This window comes from Trichosurus vulpecula, assembly GCF_011100635.1.
Source record: "Trichosurus vulpecula isolate mTriVul1 chromosome X unlocalized genomic scaffold, mTriVul1.pri SUPER_X_unloc_1, whole genome shotgun sequence".
Classification (NCBI taxonomy): domain Eukaryota; kingdom Metazoa; phylum Chordata; class Mammalia; order Diprotodontia; family Phalangeridae; genus Trichosurus; species Trichosurus vulpecula.
In genome coordinates this window covers 8,529,536-8,556,301 of record NW_023494377.1, presented here as the reverse complement: position 1 = coordinate 8,556,301, position 26,766 = coordinate 8,529,536, and the positions used below count along the sequence as shown (strand labels likewise).

At 50.8% G+C, this 26,766-nt stretch overlaps 1 protein-coding gene across 3 annotated transcripts in view; it reads right to left on the bottom strand.

The window, feature by feature from the left end:
- Positions 1 to 274: 274 nt before the first annotated feature.
- Positions 275 to 26,766, bottom strand: part of HCFC1 (host cell factor C1) — a 29,481-nt gene continuing 2,989 nt past the window's right edge. Inside the window, exons 2-26 of one of the 3 annotated variants that reach the window (XM_036740494.1) lie at positions 20,483 to 20,631; positions 19,997 to 20,157; positions 19,090 to 19,298; positions 18,139 to 18,223; positions 16,957 to 17,063; positions 16,589 to 16,768; positions 16,111 to 16,473; positions 15,546 to 15,706; positions 14,867 to 15,064; positions 14,146 to 14,370; positions 13,746 to 13,850; positions 12,841 to 13,060; positions 12,280 to 12,422; positions 11,989 to 12,127; positions 11,205 to 11,425; positions 8,901 to 10,623; positions 8,357 to 8,520; positions 6,751 to 7,303; positions 5,835 to 6,170; positions 5,172 to 5,287; positions 4,951 to 5,085; positions 4,340 to 4,525; positions 3,434 to 3,731; positions 2,739 to 2,802; positions 275 to 2,541 (exon numbers count right to left, since the gene is read on the bottom strand). In XM_036740494.1, coding sequence (XP_036596389.1) covers positions 2,502 to 2,541; positions 2,739 to 2,802; positions 3,434 to 3,731; positions 4,340 to 4,525; positions 4,951 to 5,085; positions 5,172 to 5,287; positions 5,835 to 6,170; positions 6,751 to 7,303; positions 8,357 to 8,520; positions 8,901 to 10,623; positions 11,205 to 11,425; positions 11,989 to 12,127; positions 12,280 to 12,422; positions 12,841 to 13,060; positions 13,746 to 13,850; positions 14,146 to 14,370; positions 14,867 to 15,064; positions 15,546 to 15,706; positions 16,111 to 16,473; positions 16,589 to 16,768; positions 16,957 to 17,063; positions 18,139 to 18,223; positions 19,090 to 19,298; positions 19,997 to 20,157; positions 20,483 to 20,631 — 6,281 coding nt within the window. In that variant the 3' untranslated portion in view covers positions 275 to 2,501. Of the gene's footprint in view, positions 2,542 to 2,738; positions 2,803 to 3,433; positions 3,732 to 4,339; positions 4,526 to 4,950; positions 5,086 to 5,171; positions 5,288 to 5,834; positions 6,171 to 6,750; positions 7,304 to 8,356; positions 8,521 to 8,900; positions 10,624 to 11,204; positions 11,426 to 11,988; positions 12,128 to 12,279; positions 12,423 to 12,711; positions 13,061 to 13,745; positions 13,851 to 14,145; positions 14,371 to 14,866; positions 15,065 to 15,545; positions 15,707 to 16,110; positions 16,474 to 16,588; positions 16,769 to 16,956; positions 17,064 to 18,138; positions 18,224 to 19,089; positions 19,299 to 19,996; positions 20,158 to 20,482; positions 20,632 to 26,766 lie in introns of all 3 variants that reach the window. The other 2 variants (XM_036740492.1, XM_036740493.1) reach the window with 2 other exon arrangements.

The window sequence follows — 26,766 nt, the reverse complement described above, 5'->3', positions numbered from 1 at the left end:
AGATCCAGAAAGTGACCTGTCCAAAGCCAAACAGCTGGTTAGAAGTGGGACTTGAAGCTAGTCTTCCTGGGTAGCAAGCTTCACTCTAAAGGAAGGCTAGAAACTCCCTCTAAGCTGGGCCCCATGCCTCAAGTAACCCAAACAAAGCACTGTACTTTCCATTTGGAGAGCAGAGGTAGAGAGCAAGGGAACATGTGTTTTCCACCTCTGGGCCTTTGGGGATGCTCTTTGGAGAGTTCCAGGATTGTGGGTGGGGGAGAAGACAACCACATGGTTATTTCAAAAAAACGTATTTTATTGTTCAAAATAGCACAAACAACATAGCACTAGGGTAATATTGAGTCACAGGGGGAGGGGGGCTCTACAATGGAAGAAAGAACAGCTGTTCTTAAAAAAAAAAGCGAGAAATTAAAGGGGGTGGGTGGTAGAAGATGAAGAAAAACAGATGGCAGGACCAGGCGAATGGAATCTAAGAGACTAAACAGTAAAGTTGTCCACAGTGAAATATACTATAATACAAAAGAAGAGAGGCCCTGCAGTTTTGGAGGGTCCGACAGCAGAGGGGTGAAGAGTGGGGTGAGTGGGGAAAAGGAGAGCGGTCGCTACCTCTCCAGGCTGGCCCAAAAACTGAGAGACCCTAGCCAGGTCCTCAAGGCTGGCTGCTTGTTTGGAAATTGTTTGTACAGCATTTTGCAAAGTGCTCATTTTGCCAACGCAGATTTTGGGCACTGGGGAGCTTGGCTCCCCCCCGCCACCCTGCCTTATTACACTGAGTTTAGCTCCCGACTCACTGGCTCTATGCTTCAGGAGAGCAGGTGGGTGAAGCTGGAGAGCAAGGCCTACAAATTCATGGAATCTGTAGGCCAGAGCTGCTGGCTTTGAGAAAGAGCACCCCACCCCCCTCCAATCACCAAACTCCAACCTCTTCCAATGCAAGTTTCCACTCTTCCCTTTCAATTCCCCTGTCCCAAAATTCAAAAGTTTGGGGGAGGGGGAAGGGGCAGCTGTCTACTCTGACCCCATCTGCGCAAGAAACACTTCCTTTTGGGACTGGCCCTAGCTGGTCAGGGCAGGGTCTGGAGGGAGTTGAACAAAGGGATTGGGGGTGCTAGGGGAGGCGGCATGTTCCAACGTTACCTTTCCTGAAAACCAGCCTGATTTAGCCCAACTTGCCTGGTGACTAGGGGGCCTGCGTTTACCGTGTTGCTATCACCTCCTTCCTCCCAATTAACCTGACATACCCTCCTCCTTCAGGGGAACTGGACCAGCAGAAAGTTAAGGGACCAGCAACATGCAATGTGTTTGCAGTCAAGAGAAACCAAAGTATCTAAAGTCTCTTGTCTCTGCTGACACTACCCAGGGGTGCCATCCTCTCCTCATCCTGGCCAGTTTAGCCTCCCCAGGACATCCCTGCCAAGACTGACACTAAACCAGAAAAAAAAAGTAATCCGTTTTGTACATTGCTAAAAGACACCCCCCCCCCAAAGGGAAAAAAGCCCCACATACTATAAGATTGTAATAAAAATGAGCTTCATTTCTTCAATTTTTTACTTAAAAAAATGATGCCAGTTCCTCCCTTCCCCTGACCCTAATTCGTCTGGGGCTCCCTCACCCTCGTGTGGCATTACAAAGCAGCTTCGAGACCAAGCCGTGCCCCCCATGCTGCCCCCTGCTCTGTGCAGGGGAAAGGGGGCAGATTGTGATGCCAGGGTCCTGGGGAATCACAGGCTTGGAGGGAACAGGGGTGAGGTGCGTTTAAGGAACTTGGGTGGCTCCAAACTAAAAGAATAAAAAGACAAAAGATGTCCGTGAGGTTGGCCTAGCCCTGACTGGCCTCAGGGCAGTCTTTGGAGGGAGGGATGGAGAGGAGGAAGACAAAGAAGAAGGCTATGTGCCCTTTATTGGTTTCTTTTGCTTTTCTTGTGGCTCAAATTCTCCTCCTCCATTCCCATACCTGTCTCCTCTGCAACCCCAGGGAAACCAAGAATGAAGAAATGTTTTGTTTTAAAAAGGAATTTTAAGTTTCTCTTTCAAAGGTTATGAATATGGAGCAAGCATAAAACCTACATAGGATTGCTGCTGTTGAGAGCATCCACGGGCAGAGGGAGACTGCCAATGGGCCCCTTGTCCTCTTCCCCGCCCCTCGCTACCTCCTGGGGGAGGCCCAAGGGGCCACCTACTGTCTCTGAGGCTTGGGACTGCATGCAAAATTCAGCACGGGGGGGCCAGGGTGTGAAGGCCTCTCCTCCTCTTTGTCAAGCTAACCTTTCTCCCTTCCCAACTCAACATTAAAATGTGCTTTCTTCATAATAACTTGTCCTCCCCACCCCTTAAAAAACAAAAACAAAAACGGAGAGCAAGAAAACTGGGCAGAGGGAGGCTCCAAAGGTGCCGGGTAGGGGGGCTGGGGAGGGACAAGTTGCACAAGGCGCAGCAGGCGGCATCTCTGAAGCAGAGCAGGGGGCCGGGGAGAGGGGCGGGCATCTGGGAGAAGGGGCCGTTCACTGGCCATCTGCCTTGGATTTCTTTGGAGCAGATTTCCTTGGGAAAGGGGAAAGAAGAGTCAGGACAGGCTCCCAGTGTTTTTCTCAGATTTTCAAGACCTCAGTGGCAGGAAGCTTCCTATGGACAGTGTCGGGCATCCTCCCTACCTCCCACTGGAGCTAAGATCTGCCCCCCACTATCCACCCCACTTCCCCCCAAGCCTTCATGAGCCATAGTCAGGAGGCCCCGCTTACATTTCTGGCGAGGACAAGGGCCGCTTGCTGGCAGGCTTTGAGCTGGAGCTGTCTTTGCTAGATTCTACAACAGAAGATACAGGATGGAAAGAAAGAAGTGAATAGGAATGGTGAAGCAAGGCAACGTGGACACATGGGGAGAACGGACCTCAAGGCAGAGACAAGTTTGACAGCTGTGTCCTTTGCAGACCTGTTTAATTCCACAATTTTCATTTGCACCTAAAATGCCACATGCTGGCATCCCAACTCCCTCATCAGAGCACAGGGCCCCTTCTTCAGGCTCTCCACTCAGGACTCAAGTTGTGAATCACCTTGGATCAACACACATATATACACACACATTATCTTTAAAAAAAAAAAATCACTAATCTTCTCAGCCCCATCCTTAATGGGGCCCTTGCTGCTTCCCTCCCCTACTGTCCTTCTATCTGTCCCCTCCCTTCCTCAAATGTCTTCTCCATGAGACTATGAGCTCCTCAAGGCAAAGGATTAGATCTTCTTTGTCTCTCCAAACCTCAGGATAGGGTTCTGAAACTCCCCACCTCCGCCATGAAGGGGAGGCAAAGCACCATGGTCTAATAGATGACCTATAGAGCACAAACCTTTTTGCCTGACAGAGGCCCAACCTATTGCCAGAGGTGTTCTTCAAATCCTACCCAAAAGTCCCCAATTCCCCTCCCATGGACAGTGCCTACCTTGCAACCACCTGACTTGTGTGGCAGGGCCGTAACCCTTTTCATTGCGGGCAGCAATGCGGAAGATGATGGCGGGCTTGGTGGTATAGTCAATGTGGGCATTGGAGAGGCTGGAGGACTGCACCAGGCAGGACGGGTTAGGCCCACAGTAGACCCGCATGAAGGCCAGCTGGGCTGGGGCTGAGCTTTTCGGTTCACCTGCTTGGGAGCTCTGGATGGCTAGGTATACTGAGTACTCAATGATCTTGCCTGAGGTCACTGAAGGTGGCTCCCAGGTGAGGTGTGCACCATCTGGACTCTTTGGGGTGCAGAGGAAAGAGAGAGAGAAGTAAAAAACCAAAGACCTAAGGCTACCATTGTCAGCCTGAGATGCGACTATGCAAATGCTTTACTACAGAATGGGGAACAAGTGGCAACCAAAGATCCAAAATTTAACATAGGTTGAGACCCTGAAACACAGCTACATGCTCCCCTACTCCATCTCCTGCTAGATCACAGCAAGACACTCATAGAACAGATATCAGTGATTTAGTTCAACCTCACTTTATAAGTAGGGAAACAGAGGCTTGCTTGAGGTCATGCAACTAAATTAGTAGGAGCAGTAATGCCACCAGGACTATGTCTGAGGTCTAGGGCTCGCACACCACACTGCTTCTCAGACTTCCTATGGCCACATTCCAGGCAGACAAATATGTTTCCTGTGTTCACCCTACCCCTCCACCTGGGAACCAACTCCTAGCTCAGAACCTTCCCAAATGAACACTACCCATTTCCATTCACCATAAGCCTTCCCAGCTGTCTCTGGTACTTTGTAAAGAGGACTCCACAAAGAGAGAGGCTGGGGACAAACCTGACAGGTAAAGAAGGGGCCCCATAAGGTATGTCCAGACTCAGGTTAATACTTACTTTACTGATTTTAATGGCACAGGGAGCCCCAGGAAAGCCAGGCAGACAAGTCTTAAAGGCTGAGATCTCACTGAAGGGCCCCCGGCCACAGGCATTGATACCTGCGACACGGAACTTGTAGGCTGTGCCTGGCTGGAGCTCTTGCTTCTTTAGCTGGTTGTAGTCAGGGATAGTGCCTGAGTCATCCTGGGTAAAGGAAGGGAAAATATAGCTAACTGTTAGTCAGCTGAAGCTACCTGTCTGGCTTCCCACCAAGGACTTTTCAGTGAGCTTGGGGGGGAGGGCAGGCAGGCAGGGTGTAGGGGAGAGGAGAGAAGCTGATAATTTAAGTCAATACAAAAGGACCTACAAGCTGTTGCTTTAATTAAGGGAATGACTCTCTCCTCCAATTGTCTCAGCACCTAAAAGCCGAACCTTTTCTCTGGTCCTACCATTGTACCTAACGAATAGATGAAAGGCATCTGACTCCATTGAGTTATTCATTAGCAAGAGGTGACAGTGAAACAGGAAAGAACTCAGTTACTAGTGAACCTGGGGGGGTGGGGGCCTCTGTGCCACATCCAGGCCCCCAGGTTTGAGCTTAGGGGGCAAACACTCCTGGGGGCACTCACATCACTCGGGGCATCATCTGGAGGCAGGAAATAGTGCATCACCATCATGTTGGTGCCTTTGATGACCCCGACATCAAACCACTGGTTTTCCTTCTTCGCTGTGGCTTTCATGGGTGGGGGCAGGGGATCTGGTTTCTAGGGAAAACAATCAAGGGATCGAGTCAATCTCCAGGACATCTGGAGGGATTGTGTTCCCTTGAGGACCATCGCACCCAACTCACCCCCACTGGTGACTCGATGCCATTAGCTACCTCAGCCAGGGCAGCAGCTGCCTGGAGTTTCGCTGGACTAGCCACCACTGGCTGAGGAGCCACAAACGTGTTGGATGGAGCCAAACCTGGGAAAACAAAGTGGCCGATGAAAGAGGTCCTAAGGAGACCTGGCTCTCACATCCTGTGCCCTGCACCTTCTTCCACAGCTGCTATCCTGGCCCTGTGGCGACTGCCAGAGGCAACAGGGCCCTGCCATTGCCACAGGAGGGCACATGCTTTCAGGCTGTTGCCTTCTTCCTTAAATGAGTTTTCTTCTCCCAAGAACTGTGAAGTGGACTTCACTGCGAAGAGGACTTTGAGAGAAGCCTGGGGTGTGAGTCTTGAATCCACGTCTCTTCCCTCTAAATCACTCCACCCCACAGAGGCAAACACTTAAGGCCGGTTGGCCGCCTCCAGGAGCTTCTTATCTTTGTCTGCTCCCTGAGGAAAGGGCTGAAAGTCACCTTAAGTCTGAAGGTGATGGCAGGGGGTGGGGGGGAGCTTGGCAGTAGGCAACAAGAACTGTGTGTTCCCTAAGGATCGATTCAGGCCCCAACACCGGAAGGATCCCAGAGTGATCCCCACATTACTCCTGGCCAACACTCCATTCGGGTGGCCAAGGCGCCCACTTACTCTCTGTTGCTGTGGAAGGTAGAAGGGCCACAGTGCTGGTGACAGCACTGGCTAGGTCACTGAGGCCATTGCTTTCCGTGGCTGGGTCATTGAGGCTGTCAGCAGGGGCCAGAGCCTCAGTGGGCAGGTGGTGGTGGTGATGGTGCACCTGAGCCTGGGCTTGGGCCTGAGCCTCCTGCAACTGTTGCTGCTGCTGCACCAAAGCAGCCAGTTCCTGCTGGGTCAGCACAATGGGGATGGAAGTAGGCTGCCCCTCCTGGCCCTCGGCGGTCAAGTGCCCCAGCTCCGCCTGGGCCACTGCAGCTGCATCGGACGTGTCCATTGGCTCGCCGGCACCTGCTCCATGGCCGAAGGAACAGTAATCAGAGCTCTAGCTAGTTCAGGAATGACATCAGCCCTGGCTCCCCAGGTGGCAGTCAGAACCCTATGTCCCTTACCTACCCCAGGTTTGGGGAGTATGGCCAAGCTGCCAGGCTTTTTGGAGACCACCCCATTCCAGTGCCACCCACCACCTGATGAGAGGACAGTCCAACATGCCCTCTGCATCTTACCACCCTCATTTCTCACTGCTCTTTAGCACCAAGTAGGGCTTTCAGCTGAGTAGCCTAGCTTCTTGGTCTGCTCTTCTGCTACCTCCTCCTCAAACCTCTGCCCACACTTGGCCTCTATTGCCTGCCACCCACTCATTCCCCTGAAGCCTTAGAGTCACTCAGATCTCCGTGTGGTAGCTCTGAGCTGTGGCCTATCTGCAGCAGGCCCCCTCTCGGGCCTCCACACCAACCTGCCACATCGCATCACCCCTTAAGAAATAGGTCACTGCCACCTCACTGAGTCGGCAGAGATGGCAGCATCCTCGAACAGGTATGGGTGGCTCTGGAGTCCCTTTCTACTCAGATTCCCTCTGCCAGAAACTTACCCATCACGGCCTGCTGGGCTGCCTGGAGCACAGCCTGGATTGCCAGGGCCTGGGCTTCCTCAGTAGCTGCTGCCTGGGCTGCAGCCTCTGCTGCCGCCGTCACTGCCAATTCCTCTGGGGTAAGGCCTGTAACCATAAGGGTTGTGGTGCCAGCCTGAGCCTCAGCCATCAGCTCTTGGGGCAGAGACAATTGGTCCACCTCAGGCTGCGGCTGCGGCTGCACCATGACAGCGGTCACCACTGCTGAACTGGCAGCCTCCTGGCCTGGGGAGGGCGCCCCAGCCCCACTCATGTCCACTGCTGCCTGTAGGTCAGGGCTGTGAGTGGCCGATGGGCCCTCGGCCTGCTCCCCTCCAGAAGCAGAGGGGGGCTGTAAGAGGTGCTGCGGAGCTTCTGTCTCAGATGGGATCTCCTCTAAGGGCTGGAGAATGTCTGTGGCCGAGAGGGCCACCTCCTGCGCGTCTGCGCTAGTCACAGCCACTGCTATTGTGGCTGAGACAGACGCTTCTGTAGCCATGGCATCAGGAGGCATCTCCGTCATCGCTGAAATGTTCTACAAGGTTGGAGGGAGGTAGCAATCAGATGAGAAGCAACAATCACAAACCATTATTTCCTGAGGCTCTCCTCAGAAATGTTAAAATTACGTGCTTTTTATTGGGGGGAGAGGTGGGGAAGTGTACCCATGAAAGCTGCAATGATGTGGATGAAAGGGCTGGGGACACAAGTTCTAGTTCCAAGGTTCTGGTAACTAATTTTCCGTAACCATAGTAACCTGAGTTTCTGCTGCTTCACCTCTACAAAATGGAAGTTCCAAATCCTGCCTCCTTGGAACTAAGCGGGCTTTGTGTAAAGCTGCTGCTGAGATGAGAGTGGGCTTAGGAAAGACAGCCAAATCTGCTGCCTAGCAATGGCTGCTGCTTTAGGCCCTCGGGCCTCTTGACCTGGCAGGCATGGCTGTGCAGCCCTCCCCCCACCCAACTTGCTCCTCTTCTATCCCATCTGTTTCCTGCCAAAATGCTGGCATGGGTGTGTAGCGCCCTGCCCTCTATACCCGGGGAAGAGAGAGCACTGAGAGTCACACTTGGGTAGATGGAGGATTGGAGAAAAGAAACGTCATACTGGAAGGAGAAGTGGCAAAGCGGACAAGAGACAGTGGTGCAGGGTCAACACTCAACAACCCAGGGGCCACACAGGGCTGGGGAGAAGGCAGATTCAGAATTTGCTAAGTGGTAATGCAAAGACAACTAAGACAAAGGGGTTGCTAAAAGTGCAGCTGGGAGCAAAGGTTGGTGCAGGACAAGGGGAAAGGGCATCTATCCATGTGGCCAAGGGAGAACTAAGAGGACATGGCCAGCAGGGGTTTCTTGGGACGGGAACAATAAAGGGCAGGGGGATGCTGGGCAGCCAGGCCAGATGCTGGCCTGGACTCAGGTCATCCCTCTCGTTTTCCCAGCTGGGCTGCTTCATCCAACCCCAACATCCCGTCTGAGGCCCATGGCACCCCACAGAGCTCTTTTCTGGACATGAGGAGCCAGGAATAAAGACCTTGCCCAGGAAGGTGCCCCAACCCATCTGGTTTGGAAAGGAAGGGCTAATGGCTTCTCACCGGCACTGAAGGGCCAGGAACTGGCGTGGACTGAGTCACAGTGGTCACAGCTCGGGTCTGGGTGGAAGACACTGTTGTGGTCATGGTACTGGAGCTGGTGGTGGCCATGCTTTCTCCTTGGGTGTTCTCTGGCTCCCCTGGATTACCTGTAGCTGGCGGTGGGTCTGTGGTAAGGGAAATAGGTGGGTTGGGAATGGAAGCTGGGCTGGGATACACTTGGTGAAGGAAGGGCCTAATGATACTTTCCATCTCTCCCTTGAAATTCTGGAGAAGTGGGGAAAGAGGCGTGGGGCCCAATGGAAGAAACCTGAGTTAGGGGTAAGGTTCTAGCTCCTATAGTGCCACTCCAGAGGAACATGACCTTAAGACTTTTGGCTGGTTTCTCCTGCCCAACTCATCACAGAGGTATCATAAGATGTGATTGGGGGCCAAGCACCTAGCAAATCCAACTTTCCTTCCCCCTGGGGAGTTCCCATTTCAAAGACTCCTGTTCTAGAATCAGGGTTGGGGGCCTGAACAAAAGGATCACTTGCCTCTAACTCACCTTGGTTTGAGCTCATGTTTGAGGTGACAGTGGTGGCCGTATGTGTGGTGCCTGTCTCATGGGTTTCACAGGGGGGGTTGGTACACACCCTCTGCCCTGGGGAGGGGGCTGGTGCTGCTGCAGAATCTAAGGCTGCCTCCAGGGTCTTCTGGGAGGGGCTGGCCCCAGAGAGTGGGACACCAAAGTTGACTGTCATGGTGGTGCCAGTGGAGGTGGTCTGGTGAGTCTCACAATGAGGGCTAGCAGGTATCTGCTGCCCAAGCTGACTGGAGCCTACATTGGAGGTGGCAGTGGTGGCCGTATGTGTGGTGCCAGTCTCGTGGGTCTCACAGGGTGGGTTGGAGCACACCTGCTGGAGAGTGCCTGCATTCGAGGTAGTGGCTGTGTTGGTGGTACCAGTCTCATGCGTTTCACAAGGTGGGTTGGAACAGGTGGAGGCGGCGGCAGCGGCCGGGCAAAGCACCTCTGTGGCTTTCACAGTCATAGTGGTGCTGGTGGAACTGGTCTGATGTGTTTGGCATGAGGGCTTTGTGGGCCCCTGTACCCCATTGGCCTCCCCAGCGCCCATGGTGGACCGGGCTGTAGTCGGGGTGTTTGTTGTGTGGGTATGCTGTACCTCAGACTGCCGGCTGATGAAGGCTAGTTGCCCTAAGCCTGTGCTGGTACCACCCCCACTAGCTGATGGCCCCATAGAACCTGTGGCGGTGGCACCAGACTCACAGGATGGACTGGCGCAAACCCGGGGAGCAGCTTTCACAGTCATGGTGGTGCTGGTTGCGCTGGTCTGATGGGTTTGGCAAGGGGCCTTGGCGGGAGCCTGCGCTCCCTCTGGCTCCCCAGTGCCCGTATTAGATAGGGCTGTGGTGGGGGTATTGGTTATGTGAGTGTGATGTGTCTCACGCTGCTGGCTGGCAGTTGCTGGCTGCCCTGAGCCCATGTTGGACATGGCAGTAGTGGCAGTGCTGGTGGTTCCTGTCTCATGGGTCTCACACGGGGGGTTTGTACACACACGCTGCCCAGTCATGTTGGATGTGGCGGTAGTGGCTGTGTTGGTGGTACCCGTCTCATGGGTCTCACACGGGGGGTTGGAGCATACTTGCTGCCCAGCCATGTTCGATGCAGCTATATTGGTGGTACCTGTTTCCAGGGGCTGGCCAGGGGGGTTGGAGTACATGTGCTGCCCAGCCATACTAGAAGTGGCCGTGTTGGTGGTCCCTGTCTCATGGGTCTCACAGGGGGGGTTGGAGCACACAATCTGCCCTGCCCCTAGCAGTGTGGGGACTGTTAGGTTGGCACTGACCACAGTGGGAGTGTTGGTGGTGCCTGTCTCATGGATTTCACAAGGGGGGTTTGAACAGACCCGCACCACGCTGCCGTTCTGCTGTCCCATTGCTGAAGTCACCAGTGAGGCACCTGCCTCCTGCCTGTCACAAACAAATTGGACCTGGGTTGGCTGCTGGAGACCCCCAAGATTTGCTACTACAGTTGTAGTGGCTGTATTAGTAGTGCCCGTCTCATGGGTCTCACAGGGGGGGTTGGAGCACACTAATGTGACAGTGCCGGGCTGCACATCGCCCTGGCCTGATTCAGCGATTGTGACTGTGGCTGTGGGCTGCTCTGTCGTAGGTGAGGCCAAGATGGAGACAGGCAGGTCATGCACTGGCTGGGCCTCTACTCCACTGGGTGTGGTAATCAACGTCACTTGAGTGGGTTGAGAAACAGGCTAGGAAAAAACAGAAAGTAGAAACCCCCCCCCAGTCCATCAAGTCTCTTCTCCCCGCCGTCCCCTTCCTTTCCCATCCTCCCCAATCCTCTCCACCTTGGCTCAGCTCTGAGGCCAAGGCAGTCTCCTAAGATGTATGCAGTGGGTATGGTACAGTGAGAAAGCCAACCCCAGCCCTTCAGGCTAATTTGGGAATCCAATTTCTGAAGTCCTGGAAGATGTTGGGGGCTGCCCAGGGAGGGAGAGGAGAGTGGAGAAATGAAGGAAGTCACTTACACAAACACAGAAGTCAAGTGTTCTTCCCGCCCCCAATCCAGGAGACCATACCCAACTTGTTAGGGAAATGTTCAAAGTCTTATCCACACGGCAACTGGGGTTTCTCCCCCCACCTTACTCAGTGTTGCCATGTGAGGTTAGATGGGAGATAATTCTACAGGAAGCTAAGACCCAAGGATTTGCCCAGAGTTGTACAGTGAGAATTTGGCTCTCCTGCCACCCAGCCTGGCCTGCTCATCATGCTACCATATTGATCAGTTCTGTGGTGAGCTGTCTGGCTGAGTGCCAGCGGAGGAAGGGCCTACCTGCATGGTAATGGTGGGGGTGGTGAGCCCTCCTGCCGCTGTCAGAGTGGTCTGGGCAGCTGACACAGTAATGGCTGTAGGATTGATCACCTGGCTTGAAAGGGTGGCAATGGTGCCCAGGGTGGTGATAGGAGTGGCTAGGGAGGCATTAGTGTTATGCCCACCTGCTCCAGCAAGGCTGGTAGACACCGTACCAGTCACAGTGCCAAGGGTTGTGACTCCTGGAGGGAAAGGGAAACCAGATGAGAAGGGGCCGCTTCTTCCCAGCTAGCCCCATCAGTTTACCGGCCTCGCTCCCCTCCCCACTCCCACAGGAGGTGAAGAGCTCCCTGTTTTCTCTCTTAGCTAAGACTAGCTCTATAGGTTTTGAGATGGCAGGTACCAGGGAGAAAATTTCTGACACCTAGAGTTGAGACAGGCAAGAATGTAAGTTTAAAGGGGAAAACAGTACGGGGGGAGGAGGGGGTGCGGGGACAGCGGGAGGAATTTTGCAATGGTAAATACACTGAGTGTGGGACATGAAACAGCAAAGAAAAATCAAAGCCCCAAGCTCTTGAAAGTGAGCTGAGTGTAAAGACACAATATCGGAATGGGCTTGATGGTGCCCTCCAGGGAGGATACCTGGGTCCCATGCCTGATTCTGTGGCCAGACAACCTGGGGGCACAGTACCTCCACGCCATTCTCCCCCTTTCCCCTCTGGTAAGGCAGCAGGATTTAGATAAGAAGGATGCAGAGGCCGGCCAAGTGCTCGACCCGATTCCCTTCTGTCTCCCAGACATATACCTGTGGTGCCCTTTACCACCAGGGTGGTGACAGTCGGCTTGACAGCTGATACTGTGACTGGGGTGACGAGCCGCACCCCACCCATGGGAACTGTTCGAAGGATGGTGCCTGGCTGTCCAGGGGCTCCCTTCAACACCACCTGTAATGCCAAAGGTTAGAGGGCTGAGCAAATACTCCAGGACAGCCCAAGAAAGGCAGAAGAAGCTCTGAGATATTCTCAAAGTGTGGGGGAGAAGGCAACAGTCTAGCTGAATTTAGGATGATGCCAGTGGGGCGGCAGGCATGTCTTACCTGGGTTACGCCCTGCTGCCCGTGTCCAGTAGCAATTTTGGGGACAGCAGTGATGATTTTGGCAGGTGTGCCTGTGCCCGATGTCATGACCTTGGTGGTGATGATAGTGATGGGGGATTTAATACCAGGGCTGCTGGTTACACCTGGAAGGATGGGAGAGGAAAAGCAAGCCCGGTACCTGGTCAGGCTCTGGTAGAAGACAACAACTGCCAACTCTGCCCTCAAAACCCACCTCCAGCCAACTGTGGCTCAGCCGGTGCTTTACTCCCAAGCCTATTACCTTCCACCCCTCCAAGTGTCCTAAAAGGAAGAGTCATAGCTACCCTGCCACCTCCCCCCTAAAGCTTGAAAAAAAAAAAAAGAAAAAGGGAAAATAAGAGAACTGCAAACTGCCCCATTTGCTCTCTCCAGCCTCGTAATCCAGTTACTCACCAGCCTGGACCTTATACCCCGACTCAGAATTCAGCCCATTGGGGGACACCCAGGATGTTGTGTCGGGTGACTTTTGGAGAGTAATTGTATTCGGGTACATATCGCGCGGCCCCTGCCCGACGCCCCTACCCGTCGCTCCGGACTGGGTGATGATAGCCGACATGGGGATGGTTTTGATGATGGTGGTGGTGCCCGGTTTGGTGGTATTGGGGGAGACACTGCTGATGCCCAAGATGGTGGGTTTGGTTCCAGTCCCGCTGGCCTGGGTGGTGGTGATGATGGTGGTAGGTTTGCCATCTGCTGACGTTACCAGCTTCAGAATGGTACCGGCTGGCAGGGGTCCTTTGGTCTGAGAAGAAGGGCAGAAGCAGGGTGAGGAAGAGAAGTGGGAAGGAGGGACAGCTCTATCACCTTGGAGAACTGAGCATCAGAATCTTTCTTGCTGGTTTTTAAAAAAAATCTCTATACATACATGCATTTACGTGCGCCTGCCCTAGCTCCAAACCTCTTTTGGTTGAAAAAAAATGTAATGAGTGACATTTGTAGTAGGCGCAGGTAAACAGCAGCAGCCCAGGTCACTCACTCCTCTCCTCTTTTCTTCCTTCAAATGAGATCACACTTGTAAAGGGCTTGGCAAACCTTCACGTGGTCTAAAATGCTAGCTGTTCCTGCTACTGCCACGTGCTGATGGCCTGGCCTGAGGCATTTTGGGAAGAAACATGTTGGCACTTAGCATTCACACCCCCATCAGTCTTGTCTCTCCCCTGAGCTACTCCAGGGCAGACACTTGCCTCCTTATATTCCCTGCCCGCCCCCCACTCCCCCCACCCCACCGCCATTCCCATAGCAAACAATCAAATCTTGATAATCAGTCCTGGTAAAAGAAATCACCGATAATTCTCTTTTAGTCACTTACTAGGGAAGTGCCACAAATCTGGAAAGGTGCTTGTTGCGATCTTTTCGCAAAATTACTGTTACAAGGATGAACTCATCAGCCCATCTCCCCCATTGCTGCCCTAGGCTGGGTCGTTTACCTGGATGATCTGAGTCACAGGGCCAGTAGAAGCCTGGCCTGTGACTGCTGAGGTCTGAACCGGTTTGGTCTGAACAACTGACATCACTTTGCCCAGATTAGAAATCTGTAAAGTAAAGGGGAGATGAGATAGAGGTTTTAGACATGGCCAATTCAGGCATTTGTTTGGCTTATGTATACATATTTTTGTTAATTAAAAAAGTAAAATCTAATTTAAAAAAAAAAACAAGTCAGAACAAATAGGGCAGAGGCTTCGCAAGAAGCCAAATGGTAGTTGTGGTGAGGACTTTCCCAGAATGCACCTCTAAGGTTCCAGCTAACTACAGTCAGGCTGACCCAGGTCCCGAGCCCCTGACTGGGAATTCGGTTTGGATGCTGCCCCACTAAAGCTTGTTACTCACCAGTGCACTGCCGCCTGGGACAGAGATGGGGCTTTTCACCAGAGTAATGGTTTTGGTGACCCCACCAACCACAGTGGTCACCACCTGGGCTTGCTGAGCCACAGTCACAGTGCCTGACTTGTGGACAGTGATGATAGGGCGGGTGGGAGTGTTGGCAGCTGAGGACACTGATGTGCCCACTTGAGCTGCTGCTGTCTTTAGCATCCGGGTGGCTGGGTTGCTCACCTGAGGTGGAGGGAAGAGAGACAGTGTGAAGCACCAATTTTAGGGGTGTCCAGAGATAATACCTGAGTGGGCTCAAAAAAAAAAATGAAAACTAAGAGCTCCAGATACTATGCTATAAGAGCCCTAAAAGTTCCCGCCTTTGTGGCGAGAACACACAATGAAGGAAGGCAGACGTATCGGTCGTGGCTACCATAGTTTGGGGAAAGAGTTTGGTCTAGGTTTCCCTGAATCCTAGGGAAGGACTGAGCTACTCCATGTGGCAGAAACCCCCACATCCCCAGTTTGGAAGCTCTCCCCAATCAATCTCAGGTCCCAAACTTTCTTCTGCTCACTAAAGCCTGTTGTTCTCCTTCGGGACTCGGAAAACAACACTGGGGGCTCTGGTTTTCTTTTCCTAAGCCTGGAGGATCATGGTGATACCTGGGACATCTTACTTCCACCCAGAAGAAGGAGCAGACACAAGGTTTCTTGCCTCCAGAGGCAGACAAGGGCTTACCATGACTGGCGAGGAGGCCACTTTGACTGTGGCTGGAAGTGTGGTGGTGCCAGGAGACACAGCTACTGTTTTGACAATGGTGGTCCCTGCAGGGACACTCAGTACTGTGGGAGCTGAGGAAGGAGGGATCTTCTGGGTGGCTGCAGCTGCTGCTGCCAGGGCTGCCATTCCACTCATCTGAGGGTTGCTGCCAATCACCTAAAAAAAATAAACACAAAAGAAGCAAAAAGAAGACCTGGCTTGGGCTGGAGTACGGAGTTCAAGCTGTCCCAACTTGCCTTGCCTTTTGGGCCCATGGGACTAGGGGCTAGAGGACACTCTCCTCTATTTCAATGGACCCTCAGCTAAAAGAGCTACCTCCCAGAATGTCCTCCTTTCTCCCCTCCACACAACTGAGAGCAAGGGGAGGGACCCAATGATCTACATCAAGACTGCCATCCCCAACTCCTGACCCCAAAGTAACATTCCAAAGACTAGTATGGATTCCCAAGTTTCCGGCCACAGGGTTTTTTAATCATCAAACTCCCTATTTGTATTCTCAAGGATACAAATCAGATACAAGCCATTCCTCTCAAGGCCTGCAAAGGCTTTTAGCTTCTTTCTGTGTTCTCCTCCAAGGGCAACAGAGCATCTCTCTCCAATATCCTTTTGTGGCAAAACCAACTGGGCATCAACTCACTGTCCCCTGGGCACTCTGTGTCGGCACAACCATTCGGACACCAGCAGGCAGCGAAGTCACAGTAACTGGAGCTTTTCCAGGTTGGCTGGCTGGTCGCACAGTGACCAGGGGAGTTCCTGCTGTAGCCTGGGGGCCAGTCACTTTGAGAACAGCAGGGACACCTGCCAATAAAGGAGAGTGGGCATGCTGGACTTCAGGAGGGCATGCCCACTGCATGGCTGCAGAGCAGAGGCTCCTTCCGAGAGTCTCTGCAGGCTAATCCCACCAAGCGCGCTGTACTCCAGTGTTACTGTCCCCCCCAGGTAGCTAAAGCTCAAGGCCACTGTTCCTAGTTGGGTACCTGGCTTTGTTTGTGCCATTCTCAGACTGGAATCACCATCTGGGTAGAGACTATATTGCTTCCTCCTTTCACACAATGCTCACCCAGTTTAAGATCTGACTAAATGACCCATCCTCTGGTAGAATACAAATTTCAGTTGTCCACAAAGTCAGGTCTCCCTTAGACCATTCCCTTGCTCTCCCCAACCAGGCAGAGGCCAGCTCAACACGTGGCCATATGGCTCACCTTGAGTCCGACCTGTGGTGGGCACAGGGATGGGGCTGCCAGGCACTGTCGGCAAGACCTGGATGGTGGTGGTGGTGGTTGGGGGGGTTGCAGCTGCCTGTGGGAGCAGTGTAATGCCAACCTGGGCCAGTGGCTGCACGGCAGGGGCTGCTGCAGCTGGGGCAGGGCTCTTGGGGGGATTGATAGGCACAGATGGAACTGGGTTGGCTGCAGGTGAGGTGGCAGCAGCAGCAGCAGCAGGAATGTCATACTTCTGGAGCTGCAGGAGATAGCTGTCAGCTGTTGGCACTGCTCCCCAGCTCACCTCCAGGGAGTTGGTGTTGGCTCGGACCAGCTGCACCCGGGATGGGGCAGGAGGCTTTTCTGTAAATGCAAATACATCAGAAGGGAGCGAGTGGAATGCTTCCGGTGAAGCAGGAGCTGCCGTCTATGCCCCTGGGCCTGCCCAAATCTAGCTTGCCTCAGAAAGTCATCTTACCTGTCTCTAGGTACCAGAGGTCCTTACAGCAGACTTGGTTATTCCACGCCTTTCGGTAACCATCTCGCCCACTCCAGATATAGAGCCGGGTATTAATGGCCACAGCACAGTGCCCAGCTCGAGCCCGGGGGATGTTGTCCTCCAGTGTGTCCATCAGAATAGCTTCCCATGCCATGGTGTCTGGGGCAGGGGAGGGAAGGATGAGGAAACCATCAGTGTGCACTAGACTCTGAGCCTCATGAATTTCTACAGAAGAATTCAAGACTGGTTCTGGGGAAATCAGGGTCCAACTGTCCTGCTGGGCCCAGGGCCCACACCGCCCCCTGTCCAATGGGTAGGGATTGAGCCCGCCAGCCTAGGAGCCATACCCAAGTTGAGACAGGCCAGTGTGTTGGTGCACTTCCACTCCTTCTCATGTGTGGCCACTTTGACGTCATCCATGACAAGAGGAACCCAACCACCAAACACATACATTCTGGAGGAAGGAGGATAGGACATGTAGGTGGACAGGCTGCCAGCCTCTCACAGGGCAAAGCCTTCAGCCTGCCTCCTGGTGCTCTGAGTTCTCCGCTCCTCCTCACCTCCGGGTCTGAGTCTTTTAAAGCTCCTCACTGAATTCTTATGAACGCTTTCATTCATTTAGCTTCCTGACAACAGTGCCAATCCCTTCCATTCCCAAGTCCATTTGGCCAGAGGGCTCAGGGCTCGGGCAAAGGTCTCCAGGGTGCGTACTGCCTTTCCCAAGACTGAGTCTGGCAGGTCATCCTGACAGCTCCCTACTGACCACTCCTCTCCCGAGAGAATCAAGCTTCTTTTTATCTGGGGTGGTGATTCTATCTGAGAAAGGGAACCCTTCTGGAAAAACTCTTACAAATGCAGGGCAGCAGGTAGCCTGCAACTTAGGGTCTTAGTGAACTGTGTGAGGCACACAGAAGAAATAAGTGACTTGCCCAAGGCAACAAAGTCAGACTGTGTCAGAGATGGGATCTAAACTCAGGCCTTCCTGACTCCAAGGCCAGCCCACCACATGTGACACTGTATGGCTTCTCTTCTTCTGTCCTTGTCTTTCTATAGGAACATAAAAGATTAAAGCCAGAAGTGACCTGAGAAATAGTCCAACCTCTTTATTTTATGGGCAACAGAACCAGAGTCTAGAGACATTGGTATTTGTCCATGGTCTTGCTGCAAGCAGGCCATTACCCTAAGCTATCTGCTTCTCTTAGGCTCTGACCTCACTACTGCCTCGATAACCCAGTAGTGGGCCTGTTGGTTTTCATTCCCTGGTGCACATGACATCTCTTTGAGTTCACTTTAAGTATTCCAGTAAGTGGGGCATGCACTTTTTCTGAAAGCCCAGGCCCAAGCATGCCCCCTTCTGGAAAGAAGTGGGACCCCATGAGGATACCATCCTACAACTCCCCAAACGCAGAGCCAAACAGCCTTGGGAAGTTGCCCAGCGAACAAAGACACTCATCCTTGGCCATCAGGGGCCACAGGCTGACAAGGCATGAAAGGGAAGGGCTTGGCAGCGTGGAAGATGATCAACTCACTTGTTTCCTATGGTGGTTGCAGAATGAAGACTCCGAGGGAGAGGAGCCACCCCACTGAGAGTAGGTTTATTCCAGGTCAGGGTCTCTGTACACACAAGAGAGAGTTCAGTTTTCTACCAACTTCTAATAATATGTACCTAATCTACAGGGAGGCCTGCTGGCCCAGAGTGACAATCTCCGTGGGGAGGAGAGCATTGAATGCAAAATCACTAGACATTACCTGGTCCAGTCTCCCATCCATGGCAGAACTCCTTCTATAGCACTCCTAACTGGTTGTCTCACTTCTACTTGAACATTTCAATTCATGGGGAGCTTACTACCCACCCAAATTCTGTTCTTGGCCAGTTCTAGTTTTGAGAATACTCTCGGGTTAAGTTGAAATCTGCTTTAAAAATTTTTTTTGGCAACTCAAAGCTACTTTACTCTCTCTTTTATATCCCAGACCTTCAAAAAGAAGGACTGGCATCCCCTTGCCCCACCAAGTATTTTCTTCTCAAGGATACCCCCCCCTCCCCCAAGCCCAGTTTCCAAGCCCTTTCCTGGCTCAGCTGTATGTAAAGTGAACACAGTCCTGATGGTGGGGTGGACAGCACGGGGAGGCTCCTATCTGTGTATGCTCTCTCTCCATCTCAGGGTGATCCCACATAAGCCAACAGGCCAGTGTAAAGTGAGAAAGTTAGTCATCAGCATCAGAGAAGCCTCTTTAGGCAGACATGCAATGGACAGGTGGAAAAGCTTGCTCTTTGACCTCAGGAAGTGCTGGAAATCTTTGTTTTAAGGATGACTGATTGGATGAGGGCCACCGCACAACACACAACCATTCAGAGAAGTTCTCCCCAAGACAGCAAAAGAGAACAAAGACATACCTTTGTTTTCTCCAAAGTCTTGCCTCTTACATTGCAGAAATGCTAGACACTAGCTAAAAGCCAACTCTTTCCTTTAGATCCTTACCAATATCTAAAGTCCAGAGGTCCCCAAGCCTGCAGCCACTCATTCCCCCGTAGATAACCAGCTTGGATTTCTTGTTGTCCTTTTCTGTATAGACTACAGCCGTGTGGGACTCCCTGGGGGGTGGCAGGACCCCATAAGTGATGGGGATGTCCCAGGCTACCACGCCAGAGCCTGGTCGTAACTCCAGGATGTATAGGTCATTCAGGTACCTAAAAAAGAGAGTAGTCCTATCAAGTTGCAATATTCCCTGATATTTACGTGTAGGCGGTAGGTTTTATAGGCCAGATATTTCTAGACCACATCTGGCTACATGGAGAATTATCAAAAGCCACAAGGCCAAGTTCATTCCTATATCCCCTTCCACCTTCTCCCTGGGAAGGGTCCCACATCAATTTCCCAAAGTTAGCTGAAGCCCCAGGTAGCTTTCTGCCCCTCCGACACACAGAGCTAGGCATTGTACAGAGTGAGACAAGAACATCTCCAGACAGGAAGGCCCCTTGGCCTAAGGCCCTGGAAAATACCACACTTGCAGGCAGCCAAGGCTAAGCATAAAGGCAAACTAGAGCTCTTTGGGGGTGTGGGGAGTGGGTGTATCCCTGAAATTCTATTTCCCCAGGCTAGATTGTCAATTCATACAGGTCAGAACTGGAAAGGACGTTCAGAGACCTGGCCCACCTCCTCATTTCATAGCTGTGAATCATTATTCAGCTGTTCCATGATTCTCAAGCTCTGAAAGGCCAGAGTGTTTAGGTGTTAGAACAAAGACACTGTGCCAAGGGAGCTGCAGGAGAGAGAGCCTCAAAAAATCCTAGCCTAGTCACTACATTTCAACTGAGGCTCCTGGCCTGAGCTTTGGACCATGGAGCTTTGACTCATGGGATGCTGTGGCCGAAGGGAAAAGCCTCACCTCGGAATGTTGTTCTTGGGATCCTCGCTGTCGTTAGCCAAACCCCCAAACAGGTAGCATTTGTTGCCCACGAGAGAAAAGCTGTGCCCAAGTCGAGGGCATGGAGGAGGCCCATTTTTGGGGGCTTTTGCTTTAAGCCTTTTCCATTCCCACCTGCTTGCCTGTAACCAGAGGACAAAGGGTATCAAGTCCTGCTGAAGAAATCATTAGAGCCTGGAGGAGAAGCTTGACGGTGAGGGTGTGGCCCCAGGGAAACCCAAAAGTCAAGTGCTTGTCAGAGCAGGGAGATCCTGGGGCCTGCACCCCTCTCAAGGAGGCCCCTGTTCAGTTCTGGGGAAGTAGTGGAGAGCCCAGCTAGCTGAGAAACATTGGTTCCTCATATTTCAAGCCTCCCTACTTCTGCCACCTATACTAGCTCCTATTCCCCGTCCTCCCAATCTTGGAGGCAGAGGATTTGGCTCAGAGATCCCAAGGCCAGGCTGTTACCTGCAACTCGTAGAGGTCGTTGCTGTACTTCCCATATTCCACCATCCCACCAAACACCAGCAGGCGAGTCCCATCACACACAAAGCCATAGGCTGCACAGCCTGGGGGGATGTCCCCTCGAACCGCAGGGATGAACCATTGGTTGGTTGCTGGAAAGAAGCAGCAACAGTCAGAAAACTGCTCAGGAAAGACTTTGGGCCAGGGACAGAGGCCGAAGATGCTGTCATTTCTTCTCTGTCCCATATTTACCAAGGCATTAAAACCATTCCACCGCTAACCCCTTGTTTGACCTTACAAATCACACAGGAAGATGTTGCTACGCTACAGATTTCAGGGTGGGGTGGCTGGGTAGTCATCTTGGACTCCCCCTCCTCAGAGTCCTGAAGTGGTAGAACCTCCCCCCCAACACACACACAGTTCATCCCCCATGCCAGCTCTCCACCAGTGCCCAGCTAGTTTTGCCTTGATAATGACTTTGTTTCATGTTAAGTTCCTTATAATATAAAGAAAGCTACTGACAAATATAACCTGATTTTGAGAATCTTCTCTGAATCTCTCCTATTCTCCACTGGATTACCACAGGCTACTTATCTTGCTATAACGTTCAACAGTTTGCCCAACAGAACGCGTTTCCCTGGGAGCCTCACCATCCATCCGGGCTTGAAATTTCAGCATCACATCTCAATGCTGCTCTCCCATTCACTCCATACATTCAATCTGTTGCCAAATATTGTCCTTTCTATCTAAAGACCTCTATTGCACACATCTCTTTTCCACTCATATACAACCAGAAGCCTAAGTCAGGCCCTCCTCTCCTCTTACCTAGACTACTGTGATAACTGGCCTGCCTCAAATCTTCCCACATGCCAATCCATCTCCCACTTGGCAATCAGTGATTTTTCTCAACTTAGCTTGGACTCTGCCAGCCCTGCTCGATGAGATCCAGTGGTACCCTATTGCCCCTGTCAAGGGAATAGGGTGGGGAACTATGATTTTCCTAATAATCGACATATGTAATGAATATACTAATAGATTAGATTTTTATGTAAGAATCCTAATTCCCTTTACACCACCAATAGAAACGCTACTGTTCAGCATTAAAAGCTCTTCATTACCTAGCCGCTTACCTCCACACCCTCTCTAACTAGTTAGACTGGGCTCTTTGCAGTTCCTTGAACCCAGCATGTCATCTCGTGTCCAGGCCTTTTCTCTGGCTGTCCCCATGTCTGCAATGCTCTCCTTCTCCACCACCCCCCAAGAAGCCTTTCCAAGGCTCTGAAGATAGAAGTGATTGTCTTCCACCTATGTTGTCTCTATCTTCAATATTTCTATGCTGTCCCCCTCCCCACCCCGCAATGTGAGCTCCAGAAGGGCAGAGGCTATTTTGTATCCTCCGCTTAGCACAGTGCCTGGCACACAGTAGGCACTTAAAAACACTTGCTGCCTAATTGAACACTGAATATTCAAGGCCTAAACCCCCTGTACTTGGAAGCTATAGAGTCTTCTTCCCTGTTATGAAGCAGAGATGCTCAGAACTTGTCAATGGCGTCCCTTTAAATTGGCCAGCACATCTGCTGAGCACAAGGGGAGGCAGACTGCTTCTTTTCCAGGGGTTCAGTCAGGAGACTAAGCAAATAGAAGAAAAGGGGGAAATTAAGCAGAGAGCTTGTTTTTTTTGTGGCCGAGTAAAGGACTAATCAACCCCTCCTCACAAGAGCAGAGTGACTGTTCAGTGGTGACAAAACACCACAAACCACTTCCCATCCTCTTAGTGTGTGTGTGTGTGTGTGTGTTGATGTGTTCACGAGCACTCATCCGCTCGCGCTCGCGAGCACACACACTCACGTGCACACACACCTCCTGAGGAGCCAGCCTTGTCACATCCAGTTAGAAGGAATGCCGAATGGGATCTCCCCAGACCACCACCAGAACAGCCTCCCTTGCACTAAATCATGGCACCCTACCACCCAGAGTACTCATAAACCAGTGAGATCAGCAGGGACCATGAAGGAGCCTCATCATCCCACCTCGTTAGAGAGACCAGCACCTAGACAGGCCAGCCAAATGGCTTTGCAAGTTTACATGGCTTCCAGTTGGAGGTAGGAGGGGAAAGGTACAAAGAGCCAGGGTGAACCACAAGTCAACTGCTTCACAAAAGGAATAAAATGTTCCATCCAAGTCCATGCTCAAAGGCAGAGTAAACAGACAGTGAGACTGAAGTTGCTTCTTTGAGCTCCATACAAACTGCTCTTTTCTGACTATGGCTGTGAAAACTGGGGTTAGTGGGATCAAGCCCATGGTCATGACCCAATTCCAGCAGCCTCACCAGGAGTTACCACACTTGTCTCCAGGTCTCTGCTTTTACCACCTGTGCTGTCCCTACCAGATGCCCTCATAGCTGTAGTGGAGCCAAACTCCTTTTCTTAGGTAGTGCTGCCCCCCCTCCTAGAATCCCTCTAATAGAAATGCAAATTAAAACAACTCTGAGGTACCACCTCACACTTACCAGATTGGCTAATATGACAAAAAAGGAAAATGATAAACAGTGGAGCAGATGTAGGAAAACTGGGACACTAATGTACTGTTGGTGGAGTTGTGAAGTGATTCAACCATTCTGGAGAGCAATTTGGAATTATGCCCAAAAAGCAATCAAACTGTGCATATCCTTTGATCCAGCAATACCACCACTAACTAGGTCCATATCTAAAAGACAACTCCCCCGACCCCCAAAAGAGGAAAGGACCTATTTGTACAAAAATATTTATAGCAGCTCTTTTTGTAGTGGCTAGGAATTAGAAATCGAGGGAATGCCCATCAATTGGGGAATGGCTGAACAAATTGTGGTATGTGATCCTGATGGAATATCATTGCACTATAAGAAATGATAAACAGGCAGATTTCAGAAAACCTGGAAAGACTTACACGAAATGATGCAAAGTGAAGTGAGCAGAACCAGGAGAAAATTGTACATGGTAACAGCTATACTGAAAGATGAAGAACTGTGAGTGACAAAGCTATCCTCAGCAATACAATGATCCAAGAAAATTCTAAAGGACTAATGATGAAGCATGCTATCTGCCTCCAGAGAAAGAACTGATATTGTTTGAATACAGACTATTCAAGGCTATTTTTCATTTTCATTCTTTTTCGAGTCTCCTTGTACAAAATGACTAACATGGAAATGCTTTACACGATTGCACATGTATAACCTATATCTGATTGCTTACCATCTCAGGGAAGGGGGAGGGAAAGATTTTGGAACTCAAAACGTTTTTTAAAAATTGTTTTAACAATGTAATTGGGGGAAAATTATATATATATATTTTTAAAAATCCCTCTAATAGGGTTTGGAGAGGTATTCTCCTTCCCTTCCTCCTTTCTCCCGAAGAAGTTTCTGATGAGATTCAGGAAACAGAAGCACAAAAAGAATATCTGACTGAAGAAAGGACCCAGTTTAAAGTCTCTGTGGAAGGGCTGTCTCAGGATGTATTCACAAACACTTCAACTTTATTTTAAAAACAGGCAGCCCCCAGGACATCACTTAGGTTTTCAAAGTTGCAGCTATCTTGAACTACTGCAAATTTGCAGGTGGGGGGGTGGGGGGTGGAGAGGCAGGGAGCTGGGTGAGCATAACTCCTCCAAATCAAATAGCTTCAGTTGGACTTGTTTACACATCCCTATTGCGTGCTGGGTAGCAGCCCCCCCCCTTACATTAATGAAATAGCCTTTCTACAGCTTACATGTACATTAATATTTTTTTTCATCTGCTTGGCCCAAGATGCCTCCACTCCCCTTATCTCCCAGGCCTGCAGAGCTGGGGAACCTGCCACCTTGAGGCCACATGTGGCCCTTTGACTGAATCCAAACTTCACAGAACAAATCTCTATGGATTCAGTCCCCGTCGTCCCCCCCCCCCATGCCCGTCCCAGGGGATGGGCCAAAAGAGCCACAATGCTAAAGCTACCAGGCAAATTCTAGGTAGGTGAGCCAAACAATAAATGCAAGTATAAAACAATCTGTAAATTAACTTGAGTCAAAGCAATTTCACCCACCCTTGGGAGACAGGCCCAAAACATTGACTTTTTGGTGCTGATCAGAATGAAGACAGGAAGCTATCAATCATATAGGTCTCAGAGCTTCAAGGAACCTCAGGATATTTAGTTATTTAGTTCAACTCTATTCATTTGATAGATGGGGAAATGGGGGGGGGTGGCCAGCCGTTTTCCCCAGGTCAGGATGGCCAGAAGGGCATATACTACGTTCCCCATACTGACCAAGGTGTCTGCTACTGACCTATCACCAGGAGGATACGTGTCTCAAGTTATTTTTTTCTAATAGTGTCCAAGCTTTCAACTGATTCCACACAACTTTGGAATGATCAGCTAGAGGTGGAATTTGTGACTAGGAAACAGCAAAAAATAAGTGAGCCAGACTGAGATCAGACCCATGGCAGCATCAAGTGCTGGTTTCACTCACCTCCAATTCAACATAGACTTTTTTTTAAAGTGTCAACCAATTCACTGAGCTAGGCAGTCCTCAACTGTACCTATTAGGTTGAAAATAGTGGTACCCCATAGGCACCACATGTTGAAGTATTGAATTAATAGATTTAAGTTTGGCAGGGATCTTGAAAAATCCTACAGTTTAACCTCCCAGGTCATTCATCAATTTTCTAATTTATATCCCAGCAAAGTATCGTCCAGCTTCTGCTCAGATACCTGCAGAGCCAGAGAGCTCACTCCTTATCACTGCTACCTGACGATCCCGGTGGGAGAAGAAGCCAGCTCCCTCAGCTGAAGGAAGCCTCTTCAGATATGTAAAATCAATGCTTTCCTGGAGAAGCAGCAGGGTGTGTAGCTGAAAGACTACCAGGCACTGAGTATGAGAGCCCTGGGTTCAAATGCCACCTCTGACACTAGGACCAGTGTCAGTTACTTCCTTTGGCCTCCTTATAGCTGGTTTCTACACATATCAAGTAAGGATATTGTACCTATGACCTCATGGGTAAAACTCCACAAACTATTATTATCATCTTATTTCTCCAACTTCCAATTCTTTAGATCTGACTTTGTGTGAAAAGCGTTTTGTGATTGTGTTCATACAGTTCCTGGGTTTGTCTTGGCAGGGAGACTCCCAAGTATCTTATATTGTCTAGTTATTTTAAATGGAATTTCCCTGTCTCTTGCTGCTGGGCTTACTTAGTAATCTATAGAAATGCCAATGATTTATGTAGGTTTATTTAATTTAATTCTCCAGTTTCCTCAGGACTAGCCCTGAATTGCAGTCCTTATGGGAATGGGTAAATGCCTTCTCTTCTCTGGCAGTTTCTTCCTTTTTCAAACGAAGGGGTTAAATCAGATGGCCTAACATTCTATGACAATATATGTGGAAAGAACAATCAAATGCAAAAGCCAACACATTCAAGTTCTCACTACCTAGAGTACCCAAAGACTATGTGTGTTATGAACACACACCTATAACTTATAGGCCCTTATATGCCTAGTAATGGCCATTTTGGGTCTCTCTTTGGAACTTCCGGAGGGGCAAGGACTGCATCTAACGTAAAATACCCCCATCAAGTGCTTGGTGTTTGGATGTTGATGAGGCCCAGAAAGGAGTGAGCACTGGTTTTAAAGCCTTTTGAATTTAGGTTCCCATCTGACTTTCTGGAAGAGAACATGGATGTTAGGGAGGCTGCTCCAGACTTCATCTGCATAGGATTTCCAGAACTGTTCATTGTTCAGAAGTCATATCATCTGAAACAGGCCTGGTACTTGAGATGATGATTTTCTTCCTATCTCATTTTGCTCCACTATTTCCTCTAACTGCAGCTGGGTTTGTCCCCTGAAACAAAGGTCCCTTTCTCTAGGGAGTGTGCAGTGATGCTGCAGATGAGGAACCAAAAACTTAAGCAATCTCCACTTGAAAGCTGACATTGGCAGGGGTGAATGGCTAAGTACAAACCAAAGAACTGCCCTGTAATATGGGGCAAGAAGAATCTGAACAGTAGTGTGTGTGAGTGAACATGAACTTCAAAATTATCTCATTTGACTCTACAGCTGCTCAGGGAGGTAAGCCCCACAGCTGTTATTCATTTTACAGATGAGCAAAGTTAAGGTTCTCAGAGGTTGGAGGGCTTGCCCAGGGCCTCAGGTCAGAAGCCAGCTATGAAACCAGGTCACCCTAAGTCTGGTACTCTAACTATGCTGTCTCCTTAGCGGTTTTGGTAGCCTAGCACAAAACCTCTTCCTCTTAGCTCCCCCTCCAACCAATGCCAGCATTTG